This window comes from Aedes aegypti, chromosome 2, assembly GCF_002204515.2.
Source record: "Aedes aegypti strain LVP_AGWG chromosome 2, AaegL5.0 Primary Assembly, whole genome shotgun sequence".
Taxonomy (NCBI): Eukaryota; Metazoa; Arthropoda; class Insecta; order Diptera; family Culicidae; genus Aedes; species Aedes aegypti.
Genome location: NC_035108.1, coordinates 422,705,088 through 422,723,407, shown reverse-complemented (window position 1 = coordinate 422,723,407; position 18,320 = coordinate 422,705,088). Strand labels below are relative to the sequence as shown.

The following is an 18,320-nucleotide window of genomic DNA, read 5'->3' as shown; positions in this document are numbered from 1 at the left end:
AATGTGACATCTTCAACTCTAGACAATAGAGTTGGATCACTCCAAAATTCTGACCGGCGCCTTTCACATCATGCTTGTAGCTGTGAATGCTTATTCTTATCGCTTCATGATGCAGAATATGATGAGTATGAAAATTGGTGCAATAGAGTGAGCTTAAATCAATCTTATAATGCAAACGTCTGTCTTCACTTATTAGCTTGCTTTTTGACCGTGGCTTGGGTGTTTTTATTATGTCCTAGATTCAACCGCAGTTATATTAAACCATCTAGTCTAGCCTCAAAATTAAATTATTAATTTTTAATTTATGAGGACGCATAAATTAAGCATGAAGTACACTGCCCACAACTGCATATTTGTAACATTCGACAAAAGTAGGCATTGAGTAAATGAAGTGCCTAGCGTGCATTTTATGGCAGTATGGGACGAAACTAAAATTTCTAAAAATTACCAGGAACTCAAAAGTGCTTATTTGAGGCTGATATTTTGTACAACTCTTATCGCATACTAGGTGAATAGTCAGAAAATAATTCTGATAGAAATTTCATTGCTATTACATAACGAGGATTATTTATAATCTCAATGTGACTGTTATGCGGTTATAATTACCAATGTGACAAAACAACTTGGTATTTGTTTCGAATTTTCTAGAACAATCTCACAGTTTTTAGTAAGTTTATTGTCGAATGTGAATTTTATGCAATCAGGGATGCATAATGCAAAATTTGTCTGGAAAAGTCTGGATTGCTTATGTTGCCAATGGAAAACCTTACAAATTATTTACAAAACCTTACAAATTCGTTTCAAATTTTATCTGGATCTTCCAGATTTTTGTAAAATACGGCCTCAAAAATCTGGAATATTCCAGATAAATCTGGAAGGTTGGCACCGCTGTATGCAGTTCTGGGCAGCACAGCCAATGTACTAAAGATGGAAAAAATAGTGGATACACAATTAGTAATTCAGTAGAGTAATTCGCCTGTTGTTGACCGGCTAAAAATCTCCCCTATTGTTGAACAGGCCGTGCATTCCATATGAAAGGCCTGGTAGCGAGTCACTTATTAGTGACTTGGTCACTTTTTTCGACCTGGACACTAATAAGTCACTATTTGTAACAAAAAGTCACTAAAGTCACTTTTTTTTCAGAAAAAAATGGTCACTAAAGTCACTATTTTCGTGATAAATCAAAGATAATATAGATCAGTTTCTTAATTAAAATAGGAACACAGTAATGTTTTACTGTTTTTTATTATTCGAATGCAGACATTTTTTGATAAGCGTATCAAAGTCAAGAAAGGAGAGTATTCTTTGCAAACTTTCTTGAAGAATAAAGGTGAATATTTTTCTGACGGAACATCTAGAATTTATTTATTGTGTTCCGTGATAAAAGTATTGACAAAGTTTTAAAATTCAAATTTCGGCTTAATTTCTGACAGACCTGCTGTTTATTTAGATGAATTTCTAGAGAAATTCGTCCCGCAAGTCTGACATGTGGATCAGCTTTAATGAATTTTGGCGACCAAGTTTCGTTAATGCCAACGAATATTGCCATAATTTGTCTCTTCAGTGTTGATGTATTTCCAGAGATTTTCTCTACTGATTGGAATTCGAGATTTGCGAGCCTAGCTTTTGTGTGCTGAGTTCAAATTCTACTAGATTTTGTATAGGCACACTCTGTTCCTTGATGATGTTTCATATCTAATATAATTCGGAGAAGTTATTTGTATACGTGTAAAGCAACTTACAATTATTCACAATTATAGTTAAAACTCAAGAATTCATTGTTGAATCATCAGCAACTGTTAAAAAATATCTTTCAAATTGAATGAAATCTTCATGAAAACTTTTTCGCATTTCAGATAGCTAGTGTAGTGGAGTGATAGATTTTCATTTCTATTGAACCGGTTTCTAAAACCGGTTTGGAAAATTTGTTAAACGATTACGGTCCTTTTCCTTATAAGACATATTATTAATTATGGTAATTTCATTTTTATTTTTACATAATGTATGGGCTTGTTAATATCTCTGATTTTTGAGTTACTATTTGGTCACTTTTTTGATAATTTTGGTCAACAAAGTCCTTATTATTTGCTTTCTCACCGCTACCAGCATGACGAGTTCTACAATTAGCTAGCATGTATGCTCTTCAACAAGTGGCGAATTACCCCTATATAAATTTTATCTTCTTTCAAACATAAGTTGTTCTTTTGAGTTTGCAGCGTAGAGAATCATACTGCCCATAAATGCATGTCAGTCCCATGTTTGCTGGATTTCCTATTCACATGGGACAATTATGCGTTTATGGGCAGCATAGACACGCCAAGATAGGTATCCATTCACATCGGATTACCGTGGTATAAACGTATTCGCTATACTGCAAACACAAAAGAACAGCTCATGTTAGGAAGAAGATCAAATTTACTAATCTGAATTCATTACCGTGCGACAACGGGTACCTAATTTTAATTTTTGGAAAATTTTAACAATTCGGCTGCACAATGTTGCAGGTTGAAGTGCAAAGACAGGAGATTTACTTGTGCCACTTCGTCTTCTCCTATAGATATAGATTCTTATATAAGTTTTATATCTTATCTAATTCAAAATATTCCAATTTAGAGCACAAGTGAACGAAAATGGAAATTTTTAGCTTATGGGATTCAAATCCGGTCGATCGAGAATTTTAAAATCATACCTCGAAACGAACAAAGTTTGATCTCACATCTCAATCTGATATTAAAACGATATTCAAACATTTGGTAAAGCTCAACGCGATAGCTCGACATTTGAAAATATGTACTCAAGATCAAAATTAGCCCTTTGACATGAAACAAAACACATTCACTAACAAAATGGCCGGACTGAACAGTGTGACAACCTCTAAGGTATTTGGCTAGGGTAGACACAAGGCGCGAAGCGAAGCGAAAATTGCATGGGAAGGAATAACAATTATCTATCTATATAAATAAAAATGGAGTGGTGTTGTATGTCACGAAATGGTTTACGAACGGGTCAACGGATTGGAATGATTATACCTCCGTTTTGTTCGTCAAGGGTTCCGACGTGTTTGTGTGTATAAAAATCCGAGGAGAGTCACCGGGAAAGTTGGAAAAACGTGCTTGAACGGAACTGTCATTTCGTATGGGACGATCGTTTTTCAACAGCCTACTTGATGGCTAAACGAAGTTTGCCGGGACAACTAGTTAATAATAAAATGTCAAACTCCAAATGGTTTTCGCTTCTCTTCATCTCTTCGTGGCGCGTCTACCCTGGCTGACACCTAAGCGCAAAAAGTTGTCTAAGACAGCGAAGAAAATGATCATCACATGAAAGCATCTCCGTGCATAGATCCGAAGGTTGAGGATTAGATGCTGATTGTCTATTTTTTGTGTTTTTACTCTTCGCCATCTGTCAGATTATATTTTAATTTTGAGTTGTTGGTCAATAAATAAGATAAGATTAGCAAGATATTATTCAAAATTTCTCCATACTAATTTTGAAAATTATATTTGATATTTTATTTCTTAGCTCCAACAAACCAATAGCTGATTATGATCGCCAAATTATTATCTTGTTAAGCTACTTCAACCTGCTCAAAAGCCTATTTTTTCCATTAATTAAATTGTACGCAACGATCCGGTTCGGCGCTTGTGTTCAAAACAAGCAACGAGTATCTCTTGAAGTGTGTTCTTGCACTTTACATTAACATTCGTACTAATAATCAAGGCCAATATTTGCCTATTAGACAAATATTTCAAACACTAAAATGAACGTTTTGAAATAATATAAAAAAATATATTTCTCAAATTATGCCATATGGCCGTTATGCCAAATAGTATTATGCCAAATGACATTATGTTAAACGGCTTTATGCCAAATGGGGTAGAGCCGCAATTTCAAAGGTAAAAGTTGATATTTTCACAACTCAAATGTAGAGGACTTGAATCATAGAACAATTGATCATCCTGTGAAGCAGTCTTCAAAAATTTCACTCCAAGAGATGCTGAGATTCAAAACCCACAGATCAAGATCAACTGCGTGCGCTCATTATATTCCAATCCAGGCATGCATTGAATCATGCGTCTTGTATGGGAGGATTGAATCCTAGGATTCGATCCTTGATTTACTTATCAATAGATGTACCAATAGTGGAGGTACTAAACACAATTGAATTTCATTTAACCGCCTAAATTCAAGAAGCGCAATTAGGGGCGATTCAAATATGACGTCCATCGTTTTTCGAGATTTCTGGACCCCCCTTCCCCCTTTGTCACGCTTTTTCCAATACTTAATACATACAGTGTCACACTTTGATAGACCCCCCCCCCCTCCCCCAAATGATGGACGTCATATTTGGATGATACCTTAAGGTGAAGCGGCGTGTAAGTCAAAGAATCATTAGAATCATCATTGATGTAATAGTAGTAGTGTCGCCTTTCCATGTATATTTTCAAAACAAACAAACAAAAAATATAACATTTGTGTTAAGCATATTTTTATGTGAACACATGGGAAATTTAGTAGATTGACGAGTATTGGAAATCAAAATCAACTCTTCAATCGTACATATCAAAAGAAAACATTACAATTTAATGAAGGGCAACGAAATTTCTCAGTTTTTAATTGGATTTATCTCATATTTTTGTTATGCATCGGTACGGTTTATGTTTGCAAGGGATGACGGTGTTGCCAAGTGATTGGTGACAGATTTTTCTAGCAATTTTTATATGCTTGTTTTCGGAACATTTGCTGCATATCATAAAAACTTATCATTTTGCAAATAGTTTTCCATCACAAGATCACTGATTTAATAAAATTTTAGTGATTTTTGTGACCAATTCACATTAAATGCTATGATTTTACAGATAGCAACTCTGACATCACTGCGCTCAACGATCGCGATGATTGTGCACACACGATAGACGCGTTCCGACGCATCCCGACGCATCGCACTGTGGAGCTTTTCAATTATTTTGGGTGGTCCAAATTGATAAACTATTGGTATGATTTTATGCTTCGTAGAGATGGTTTTTGTAATTTGAGAGAATCGAAAAACAAACAACGTATGAATTTCAAGTTTCTATGCTTTGCCCAACCTATCTGCACTGAAAATTAATACAACAGAAAAAAAGTTGGATATTTTAGACTATAAACACAGGCATGTCTCAGTGTGCGGTGGTGGCGTCGATTCGCAGCAAGTGAAAACCACCGCCATAATAGTTTTGAGTGTTGCGGTTGATAAAACTTTATAAATATTTGATTCCCGTTTGAAATTTGTTCCTTTAAGGGAAGTAAATGAAAGATTTGTTTAGTGGAAGTGTAGTGAACGCAATATGAAATCCAAAACACAAATGTTTGCTGCAGAATTACAATGGAAAAGGTAAGCACCTTCTATTTACAAGTGTAGTTGTGTGAGGCAATGAAATGCGGCATAAAATCGGAGATTTTTTTGAGAATATAAATTTCATGTATATTGTCGCTAAATTGATAATGCTGTACCTGAAAGTGTTGATTAAATATTGAAATACCACCTGAAGCATTTTTCTTCGCATAAATTATCCATTAAATCAGGTGATAAGCAGTTATATTTCATCGATGTTGCAAATACCAATACTATCATAACAATATGTTAATGATTTTGGAAGAAGCCATTTTGTGATGACGCACCAAAAGGCCTTAATGTACATGTTAATGTTGTAACGTGAAGTTGACTATTGACTTAATGAGAAAAATGATTTCATCACAGTAATCCACGGCATGTCAGTGAAAAATAATACCTCCACTATTGGTACACTGTTCCTTTAGTTGCGGTATATTTTTAATTTGTCCACCTATGAAGCTTAACATTCGGACTGGCAGTGCAGTTGGCATCCCTTATTATATGAAGAATATGCTCTAAATAAAAAGGAATTGAATACCACCAGTTCTTGGAAATTAGTGAATTTATTAACGAATGCAACTATTACAATAGTAAAATAAAAATATGAAAATATAAGTAGAAAATAGTTTTATTTGTACATAATGATTTCATCAACTTCCTTCTCAGCGCGTTGGCCCTATTTTGAACTATTTGTGAATCTTTTGAATTGAATTTTTGACTTGTTTCAGAAATTAAAACATAGAGGAATTGTTTTTCGTTTTCATAACAGTTTACAGGAGATGATTGTTTGGAATATCATGTATGCCATTTGAAGTTTGTTATTCTGCAAAAATAAAATTCACTACGAGGAGATTGGAATTTAAAGTCGTAAAATGCATAAGAACAAACTCAGAAATGAAAAAAAATAACATATAACCGGCGTGCGCAATTTAGCTGTACTATTAAGATCAATCTCTCTGGACAGCAGATAGGGAAAGTGTACCAGTTATGGCCATAGTGGTTCCCTATTTGGCCTTATGTGAAATTTTGATAACTTTCACATTTTAAATCTTTTTGAATGTTTTAAAATCAAGATCTATCTTAAATCTAACTACTACAACACACAAACATTTTCAAAATTTTAAGACATGAAAGTAATCACGTACGGCGAAATAGGGAACCATTATGTCCATAACTGGTACACTTACCCTATTTGACATTTTTTTATCAAATTTCCCTTGACAAGTGGTCATTTGAATGCCCATGCAAAACTCTCAATGGACCGATGCACGAGTTCACTAACTGACGTTTTAGCGGTGCCGTGTTATTTACGTGACCATGGCAACGAGTGAATTCGGCACCGCTCAAACGTCAAATTAGTGAACACGTGCATTGATCCATGGACCAATGCACGAGTTCACTAATTTGACTTTAGAGCGATGCCGAATTCACTTGTTGCCATGGTCACGTAAATAACACGGCACCGCTCAACCGTCAACAAGTGAACTCGTGCATTGATCCATAATGGCATGTTGATACTGGATAGCTGGGGAGTTCATTTTTCACTTTCACTTTTGATTACTACATTTGATCTTTTTCAAAATTGGTCTTCTGCCAGGAGGAATAATCACAAATTATCTATTCCAATCCGAAACAAGCTAGAGTTGCTGGAGAGAAGGAGTACCTAAGAGAATATTTTTGTTCATTAAAAACCTAAAATGACAAAAAAATCAAAACAGCTAACTTTTATACACAGCCGTTTGCTGAAAGAGAATGACAATTCATTCATGAGGATTTCACCCTGGGCCCATTCACCCATTCCAGATCAAATCGGGCAAGTGTTCCCTTAGTTGTTGATGTTCCTATAGTTGCGGTAGTGCCGTTTTCACTGATTTTATTACATTAACCACTGATTAAAAACTTAAAAACTGATGAAATCTCACTAAAATTGCAAAAACATTTCTTACTTGTACCAATAGTTGCGGTAAAGTGTTCCTATAGTGGAGGATTCCATAAGGAAATAAAGGATACCGCAACTATAGGAACACAAATTAAAAATATACCGCAACTAAAGGAACAGTGTACCAATAGTGAAGTAGTATTATTTTCACTGACATGCCGTGGATTACTACGATGAAATCGTTTTTCTCATTTAGTCAATGGTCGTTACTTCACGTTACAACATTAACATGTACATTAATTGCGCTTCTTGAATTTAGGCGGTTAAATGAAGTTCAATCGTGGTTAGTACCTCCACTATTGGTACATCTACCCTCCCGCTCACTGGGATCAAAATAAATCAGTATTCAATTTTTTTTTTTTGAATTTCAAAACGATCCTCTAAATTGGGATGAGTTCAAAGCATGCTTGTTTAAATCTCAGAGTAGAAAGATGATTTTAGAAAACTGCTGTGAAGAAACTTGAGTGATTTTCTTGAAAAAAAGTCAAGTGTTCGCAATATGAGTCATGTTCAAAATTTGTTACAAAACGATAATTTCTTCTGGATGATCTGGACTAATTGTAATTCGATGATATCCATCAACAAGCATAACGCAGAACTGTTAGGAAATATTTTATTCAAAAACAGAAGATTTAAGTTTGTACTATCTTTGGAAGAATTAACGAGGAGTCATACTTGAGTCCATAGTGCAATGGCTCTTTTTGGTCAATTTTACATGTGGTAGCATAGGTGATAATTTTCTAATGCACTTGAAAGGTGAAGGGGTCTGTTTTTTCGATAGCTCAGAAGGCTCAGCATGAGCCGAACAATGGATGGTTTTTGCGAGAACAAACAATCGAACGCAACCGTGTATTAGAACGTAAACTTTATTCTGATCTTTCGTTTCAACATTGTTGCCAGAACATTGAAATAAAAGAAGCATGCAAATAAATTGCTTTCAAGCAAATAACAAGGGCTTCTTCGATGTACTCTGCATCATTTAGGGTGAAGATGAATCGAAGCCAATGTTCAAATTTTCAAGAGCACGGATCTGGAGAACCAAGCATCGGTTTGTGCTGAAAACCTAATCGATTGGTCACCACCAGCTAGGGACCAATCGATTAAGTTTCCAGCTTGAACGGATGTTCGGTTCTCCAGATCCGTGCTCTTGAAAATTTGAAGTTTGGCTTCAATTCATCTTCACCTTAGGGTCTCTGAAGAAATTGCTGTAGGAATCCAGGAAACAATTCTGAAGGAATCATAGCAGAACTCATAGCATTAATTTATTTCATAAAATCCTTGAGAAATTTCTTGAATGAATTCCTGGACCATTCACCGAAAAAATATGAAAGTATTCCCAAGGAAATCCACAAAGACATCCTTGGATGCTTTTGCAATTAAAAACTACTTATGTCGAAGTCGAACAGGATTCGTTGGCGAAATTCCTGGACGAATTTCTCAGTTGAACTTCTTATATAGGTACTTAAACAATTTCTCAAAGTGATTCATGAATAAATTCTTGTTAGAATTTCTTAAGATCCTGATTCCTTGAAGAATCCATTATGAATTTTCTAAAAAAATAATTCTAATTGGTATCCCTGAAGGAATTATTGATGCAGCTCTTGGATAAATGGCTGGAAAGTTCCTAAAGAAGTTTTTTTTTCTTTTTCAAAGTAAAAAAAAAATCCCTACATTTTTTTGAGAAACCCTTCGAAGAAATCTCGAAAAGAATTTCTGGAGGAATTTCTAAAAAAACCCTCGGGGTATTCTTTAGGGAATCCGTTACGGAATGGGGATAGGAATCTCTGTAAGAATCATTATTAAAATTTGGTTAGCCTCGTTCGATAAATATAATTTTAGAAATTGTTTGCTGCTTTAACTACTACTTTTTCACGATTAGTTCCAAAAAATTAACAGTCATTTCTGAAAAGTAAATTTTTATCGAACTTAGAACACAAAATAGTAGTGCATTTCATTTCAAAAGAAAACCTTTGGTGGGCTATAAGAGTCTAAGATTCTGAGGACACTCGTTTTTTGAAGGCTCAACTTAACACTTCAGTCGTCGCGCTGTTGTATTTTGTACAACACTGTTGAAAAAACCTCGCTCTTCGTTCACAATAGTAACGTGGAGGTTCTGACAGTGGCAAACCGCGCGACAACTGGAAGGTTAAAACGAATCTGATTTGGTCTACTTTTACGTATCGTAATTATCGTCATCATCGAAACTTCAACAGCAGTGTTTCTGTTCACAACAGGAGTTTATTCGATGAAAATGTGTTCACTGTGTTTCGGTTCATGGAGAGTAGAATACAGAGAACACCTTTTCATGTAAACTTTCATGGTTTTTAACAAATAAAAATTGCTCTTGAAATTCTATCACTATCCCTTGAATATCATATTTTTTATTTCCGCCATCTAAATCGATCTAATTACGTTTCATGCATTATTATTGTTATTTACAAGTTTATGAAACCTTTTTTTTATTTTTTAAATATCTTTACAATTTTCATTTTTTTTCCTAATACTTCTTCTAATTACAAAAAAAAAAAACAAATATTAACAGTATTTCCGAAACTATGAAAAAAAAAATCTGAAACATATATTATTTTTCGTGTAATAACGAAAAACAGTTTTGGTCTATAAATTTGTTACCACCAAGTTCCTCATCAACTATAGTTTAGTTGTGGAAAAATATTTAAAAAACATTTTTGGGTTAATACCATTTATTTTTTTTTCGAGCTACGAAATACATTTTATACAGGGTATCTCGATCTATAAGGCATCTTCAGCAATGTTTCAAAATGCATGGCGAGTTATACGATTTCTGAAACTCACCAGACGATTTGTAACGGCGCTGAGGATGGTCTAAAGACAGAGTTGGGAAAGAACTAATGTTTCTGAAAAACTAACTCAAATACTGAGAAGAAATATTTTGAGGTGAATGCATACTAAAGGACTTGTTTACTTTATTGTGTACAAGTGATCCATAAGTTTCAAGCACTCCAATAGATTTTCACTCAGAGCTATGCCCGCTACATATTAAGATCGAAAAATTCGGCGTCCCTTGACCCATTTTTTTCAAGTTAATAAAAGTAATCTGAGTTTATGCGAAAATTTAAACTACCAACACGAAGTATTGGGAAATATTGTTAATGATCGCCAGAAAACAATCTGATATTAAAAAAATAACTGCGATATTTCACACAACTAGCAATCAGATAATTTATGAGATAAGTTGTTTTAGCGTGCTTGTGGTAATGTTCTGCTTTATCGGTATACATCGGAATCATTTGCAATGCATTCTATTTCTAGCTTTCAATAATCAGCGCACTGCTTTATCTGCACCGATTGTACTAATGCAATGCACATTTTGTGTGTATTTTTTCGATTTTCCATTTTCAGGCGTGATCGATTTTCTCCGCAAATTTCCATCAAGGACGTCGCTGCCATGTTTGAGTCGCGGTCGCAGAACCAATCGTAATTTGAAACGCGTTCTTCGCTTCTGCCCTATGGATCACACTGTGGGAAGCCTGCGCCCTTCCGTGATGAATTGTTGGAAACGTTCAGTTTTTGGAATCATGTGTAACTCTAGACCTAACTACGCCTTCGTGTTCTATTTGACCAAAATTTATGCATTGCAAATAAAAATGACTGTTTGTTTTAAAATTTGTATGAAAGTAGAAAAACTATGACAAGAATCAAACACAGCTGGAAAAAAAATCGCATTGATATTAACAATTTCTTACAAGAAGCTATTACCTACAGCTAATTATGCTACGCTGTCTCTATTGTACGAATAACCGAAACTACGTAGATCAATACAACTCACATATAAACGTACACAAACTTATCTAGTTTATTTATAAAGCAAAACACTTACTCAAAATTTATGAGAACATATTTTTTGTAAATGAAAAAAAATGACTAAAAATGAATAAGTAGAGACTCGACAAGAACAAACAAAGTAGCTATAATATTTGTAAAACAAACTGCTTCTACTACTGCAAAAAGGGAAACAAAAAGTTGCATTTATGCACAACTCACTTACCGAAGCTGTATTGTATAACGATACAGTTTTCCTACACACTAGCTCTTGTTAGGAACTATCAAAAGCTCTTTATAACTTCCAAAATCTTCTTGTTCGAAGCTATGTTTGATGATTCAAACATGAACAGGACGCTAAACTAAAAAAAAAGCAACTGTAAGGATAGAGGTCGAATTGATAGAATATACTTATATACAAACAAAGAAAACTAAGGATATTAAACAAGTAGAAGTTTGAGATCTGACAATTCTTAGAAGAAAACGTCAAAAGTGTAAATTATATTTGCTGAGTTGAAGAATGAGTTCAATTAGTAGATGATTTGTAGATGCCGTGACTAACGATATTTGTTTTGTATTGTACATATGAAATTTTGAGTCTAAGAGGGATAGAAAGTTGCTTACATCACATCTTTTTATTAGGTAGATTTATGTTCATCGTTTTTTTTTTTTATGAATGTTAGCTTTGTAAAACAGTTTGGCTTCGTTTACAAAACGGATTGTAATTATCCATTCTGATACTGTTTTGTTTAGTTTTTGTTTAACGATTCGACCAGCGAGAATAAATTTGTTTTGTTTTAGAGAATCTTGTTTCAGCCTGAATGGAGTGGTTAACGTGAGAAAATTTAAGCAGAATTGCAGGAGATATTTTACAATATGAGCACGAACAGATTTCAGAAAACGAATTGCAGCCAAAACTTCAAATAATGTAAACCGAGTTGATACACCGATTCAGACAATAAATCAATGGCAAATTGCAAATAAACGTAAATCGATAGACACATTTTTCAATGAAAGCTTCACAATAGTTTCTGCTGTAAATTGATTTATCCAACGACTTTCGCTCCACACTAGCATTGAACCTTTTTTGTAAATATACATTCATTTTACAATCCATTGATTCAAATGATCGAATATGTAAAACATGCGGACGAATGTTAGATTCTTTGTAAATATATCGATTGCGTAAAATACTTCATTACTGATAGGATAGTGAAATGTCACACAAGAAACTGAAAATGCAAATGTTGCATTGCATTGACTACGAAAAAGAAAGGATTATAAAACTCTGAACACATGCTAATCGCTAAATAACACACAGTCAAAAGTCACATAGAATCTTACTAACTTGGTATTAACATGAACGCTTTGATATTGAAGACAGCAGAGCAGCAACTATAGGAATATTCAGAACTTGAAATGCATCTTTTTTTGCTAAGCACACACTATCCGATCTATGAACAAAAAAATGTTCCAACACTAAACAACACTGTAATGGGAATAATGAAGAAGGCAACTGAATACAAATAAATTCTTTCCTTGAAAATACGTTGAATTCCAGTGAGAAAGTTGTTCTTCGCCTCGATCCGAAACTTCCCAATTGAAAAAGAAACAAATAAAAAAAAACATGCAGGGCAAGGAATATCGGCTTATTTGAAGTAAGCAAAGAACAAATTAACGAAAATAAATGACGTAGCATTCCAGTGGTGGCAAGAGTCTCTGATTTGGCAACGAATGGTTTATTTTAGGTAAAAGATGGAACAGTGGGGTGTCAAAAATTGGTCAATACAATGCTACGTCGTTTATGGGCGACCCAAAAAAGAAATCGATCACTCAAATTACGTCCTTATCATTTGCTTCATGCTAGGACTAGATTCATTTATTTCGGGATTATGTTGCGTAGTCGAAATCCAGTGATATTTAAATGGATTTTGTCATCATCGTGGACGATATTGCTGTTTACGTTTGACGTGCAAATCTTGTTCAAAAGCGTTCCAAATGCGGTAATACAAACTACAGTGAAACCTCCATGAGTCGATATCTGAAGGGACCATCGACTCATGGAAATATCGAGTTGTGGAAACAAATCCCTTGGAAAGCTGTTTGAGGGGACCATCATAGTAACCATGAAATTTTGTTTTCAGTATGGTTCCATGAGTCGATATCGAGTCATGGAACATCGACTCATGGAGGTTTAACTGTAATCAAAGGACACCAAGCAACTGTGATTCATATCACTGCCAACCTAGCAAGGAAAAGCTATCTTTGACTTCGCTTTCCTTGTGATAAATCTTACCGCGTTTGGGTGTTCCCGCATTTGTTATTTGCATTTCAAACGCACACAGCAATACATCAAAGAATCAACCATGGCGGCTCAAAATTTGAAATTTGATCGATTATGTTTATTGTGTAGAAAAAATGCCATCCTCAATCATTCTTTTTTTAGATTTTAGTACTTTTATACACATGTCGTTATGAACACTACTACATAAAACGGTATTCAGGCGCATGCGTTCAATGTTTGATATTAAATACATGCGTATTCAGGAGTTATATTGCGTTACACCCTATACACATTGGTATTGCACCGCACAAAATGAACGCTTGCTATTCAACATGCTATGTGGCATGCTGAGGATAGTGGATCCTGTTCTGGGCACTTTGATTCACGTTGGCGGGGCTTTTTTAGAGATTGTTCAAATATTATGTAACTCAAGAGGGAAATGGAGAGAGTTTTCCGTAGTGTTACGGTCCATACACAAATTTGAAATTTTCCATGAAAAAGCTGTTCACAAATTTCATAACGCTAAAGGGAATGGGTGGGTGTACTCAAAATGTTACAGATCGTACAATATTTTCAAAATATTCATACGAAAGGGGGCTTAAATTGACTAATTTTGCATTACTTAATATTTGAATCATGGGGGCCTTCCTTAGCGAGTGGTTAGAGTCCGCGGCTACAAAGCAAAGCCATGCTGAAGGTGTATGGGTTCGATTCCCGGTCTGTTCAGAATCTTTTCGTATTTCCTTGACTTCCCTGGGCACAGAGTATAATCATACCTGCCACACGATATACGAATAACTGTGGAAGTGCTCATTGAACACTAAGCTGAGAAATAGGCTCTGTTCCCGTGAGGACGTTAATGCCAAGACGAAGAAGAATATTTGAATCATCCCTTGAAGCTACTAGATCATATTTGGCCACATTATAAGGCAATGAGCCTCTGTACGTGCCATAAATTCTTTTGTTCTTTTGACTTTTACTGTGCGCCGTGTGTTGGTGCTGTCTCGCTCTCTCTGACGGGCAACTTGGAAACAGAGCGCACAGTAAAAGTCAAACGTTCTATGGCATGCATAGGCTCATCCATGAGACAGCTTGCGATCATCTGGTTTTTTGTTTACCATGAGCTTTTGACGTTTCGCGATCGGAGTGACCGTTCGATTGCAAAGAAATAAATATGACAAGTCTATAATAATACTCGTATTTTTTATTCAAGGTGTGTGCATTTTACTCTGTAATCAGAGTAAGGTGTAATCACTTGGTGAAAGTGGCTAGGAGGCCATCTTTAACTTGCTGACCGTTTTGTTTACAAACATTACTGCTTGACCTGGATGATGCTGAAACTGAGATCAACCGTGCTGCCATCAGTGTGGGCGAAATCTTCAAAAAAGAAATAAAAAAGTAGAGCACACAAGGAGTAGGGGCGACCAGATTAGAATTATTCTTGGCAACACTGTTTCTCCAACCAATCAGGAGTCAATCTCTCGACTGCCTGTCTCAGATGTTTGTAAACAAAACGGCCAGCCTTTCCTCACCTACCCTTTCTGGTTTTCTCTAGAAATCCTGTATAAGAGAGATTCGCGGAAGCTGACATTTCTGTCAAAGTGTGAGCCAATCGAGCAGCGAGAGCTGTCAAAGTGTGAGCCAAACGAACATGCGTTATGTTTGTTTTTAATTTTTCTTGAAGAGTAATGTAATCCGCTTGAAATTATTTCGGTAAAAGTAATTTTGCATGAAGCAAAATAATGAAATATTTTTCTTTTTTAAATTTTTGTCAATGCGATTTTTAATTGTTATTTTTTTGGCTATTTATTAGTTTGGATATGTAGCTCAAAGATCTATAACGAAACAAAATACACTTTTTAGCAATGAGGAAGTCATGTCCGTGTTAGAATATTATTCTCGACGCCGAGCAAAACCAGCACTGCTGGTCTGTTGCCAAATCATTCCATTTTACTTCCGCTTATCTCTCTATAAAGGATCACTAGTTTTCTCCACAAAGTGAGCATAATGGAACACCTTAGAGTATTAAACCCGCCTTGGTCCGAATCATTTTCGCGGGCTCGGAGTGTTTTTTTGGCTGGCTTCGTTCGCTTGCCCAGTGCTTTGCGAAGACCCAAGCTGTCCTATTAATTTTTCGCGCGCTCAGAGTGATTTTTTATTTTTCAGTTAGCACTTTATTCGTGCGCCATCGGAGTTATTTTATATTCCTGCTTAAACGTGTTGACGCTGCAATTGTAATTGTTCAGTCGAGGATGGATTACCAATTGGTGAGCTCGTTTCACGCTTGTAATAACACATTTGTATCACAAAATGTATTTTTTATGAATTTGTTGAACAAACTATGAATAGTTCGTCACTTTAAGTGTTGACATAAGCGCTTCTTCATGATTTAAAAAATTTCGAGATTCAAACCTTTGAATAGTTCGATGTTTAAGATGTCGACGCATTGATAGATAACTTTTTAAACAGAGGTTACATGAATCGCATCACTTACCAAGGTGAATCCTGATCATGTAGCTTTGAAGCCCTCCCACTGACAAAACTCCTTCTCGTGGGTGAAGATACAGAGGTATACTCGGTCTTTAGTAACAATGGATGTCACACTAACATTCCTTCCCTTCCCCGATGACCGTAAGGACGTGGTTGTTGGTTCCCTGTACAATTTCGATGATTCTTGTCAATCACGGAGCAGCAACTACGAATTGTACGGTCTTCAATGCTCACGCTCATGTTAATAAAAAATTCTTCAATTCATAAATACTCAACCTTCTTGAAGCCGATAAAACCATGTGGTCGACCTAGACATGACGTTGCGTTTGAATTGCGCTGCGTTTGATATCTTCTGCGCGTTACCGCCGCCGCTGGATGTGGATTTAATATAAGCGCCGCAATAATGTTTGTACACATTAAGCTCTTACGGTGAATTTCACCGTAATCTCAACAACTGAACAGTTCGGTAAAATAAAACACCGTAATTCCGTCGAAATTTTACGGATTCCGGTGATTTTTCACGGAATACTGTAAAAATTTACCGTACTCCGTTAATTTATTTCACCGTACTGTTCAGCTGTTGAGATTTTACAGGAATCCGTAAAATAATTTAAGTGTGTAGACAAAACGGACAGTGCCTCCTAGCCACTTTCGCCAAGTGATTACACCTTACTCTGGTTACAGAGTAAAATGCACACACCTTGATTCGGACTGCTTGGGTCTTCGCAAAGCACTGGGAAAACGAACGAAGCCAGCGAAAAAACACTCCGAGCGCGCTAAAAATGAATCGGACTGCTTGGGCCTCCGCAAAGCACTCCTGAAGATTTTTTTATTTAACGTCTATAAAGATGTACTCTAAAAATGTTCCTGGAATATTGGTATGTGACCGTGAAAATGAGTGGATGAAGCTATATTTTGTTTTCATTGAAATCTCTGTAATTATCGAAGAACAAGGCTGATTTATCATAAAAGTTTCTGAAAAAAATGAGTAGACCCATAAAAATCTTTACAAGAACCATGGTGGTTATTTGAAGATGAAAATATTGCATAGAACAGTAAAGGAAATATAGATTATTTTTTCGTAGAAATTTCTTAGAAAATCATTGCGAGAATCCATCATTTGTTGCATATAAGCTAAATTTTTCGAAATCGGTCAAAAAATAGTTGTTAGGTAGTGAGTCTTAATGGGAAAAAATACTTTAAATTTGAATTAAAAATTTTATGAATTACAATCAATTTTCAAGTTAGAAAGTATCGCATAGATGAATCTGCAAAAAACCCATTTGTATGAGATTTTAAGGCCGCACGGGACGTCATCATAATCACCCTATCCATTTGAAGAAGCAAATCCCAAGAACTACTCCATACATCGATGCGAAAAATGTATCACTATGATTCTATATATGTAGTGCACAACCCAATACATTTTCAGCTTCATCGGTTCACTAAAACTCGAGATTTGCTTCCACAAAGTTTTGATGATAATTGTTAGAGTGAGACAAAACATAGGGAAAATAACACGGTCTCCCGTGTCGCCTTAATACTTTTTTTTGCTTTGCATCGATCTGCACGTCAGGTTTTCTCTCTTTCGGTGTTCTATCTATAGACTTCCAGTAAGAGCTAGAATGCCACCAACAGCGTGCGGAATAAAGTGTACCGAGAAGAAGTTTTAGAATAAATTGCCTTTCGTTTAATTTTCTAAAAAATGAGTTGTGTTGTTAGTTGAGTAAACGCGTCGTGTGCTAAAGGGATTGTTTCCCGAAAAATAAGCGCGTTATTCGACCCCTAATCAATCATATCAGCTAAAGAGCCGGATCCTATTCTTGGCACTTTTGATTTTCTTCGGCAGTGGGGTTTTTGGAAGCTTCCTGTCGTGTGTATCGCATTGAAGTGCTTGGCAAAGTTGCAAACAAACCCCCATGCCAAAATGAATCTTCGAAGTGCCCAAGTAGCGCTGAACTCTATTCGTTCATCTTGCCCTATTATAGAAGTTAGCTTAATTAATAAGCGAATACAGTGCTTATCGGTAAATTGCCTGCAACAATCTCCCTTATAAATATTACGTTTAAAAAAGCACTATAAAATCAAGAGCACGTCAAACGTCGACCATTTAATATTTTGGAGAGATTGTTATCGGTTCTGATTTTATTAAAACATACACTTTGTTGCATCAGAGATGCCAGTCGATGTGTTAGAAGGCGTCACAACGTAAAAGGTCACGTTTTTTTTTTTTTTAGGAAGAGGTTTCCACGCACCGTGTAATCAATTTCATGTGCTGGCAATCTGGATTTAATTGTCCTTTCCCGAGTACCGTAATACGAGGTAAAATTGATCACTGGGGAAAATACGATTTGATTGGTAACAAATAACATTTCCTTGCAAGGATGCTGTATGTTTCTTTGGCTTCAGAGACATTCCATGTTTTTTAGTTT

General features: G+C 35.6%; 1 protein-coding gene across 4 annotated transcripts in view; it reads left to right on the top strand.

Moving 5' to 3' along the window:
• The window catches only part of LOC5568922 (GTPase-activating protein CdGAPr), a 203,000-nt gene extending 190,331 nt beyond the window's left edge, over positions 1-12,669 (top strand). For all 4 annotated transcript variants that reach the window (XM_021847505.1, XM_021847504.1, XM_021847503.1 and 1 more), the window contains one exon: positions 10,695-12,669. In XM_021847505.1, coding sequence (XP_021703197.1) covers positions 10,695-10,773 — 79 coding nt within the window. In that variant the 3' untranslated portion in view covers positions 10,774-12,669. The remainder of the gene's footprint in view (positions 1-10,694) is intronic.
• The last annotated feature ends 5,651 nt before the right edge of the window (positions 12,670-18,320 follow it).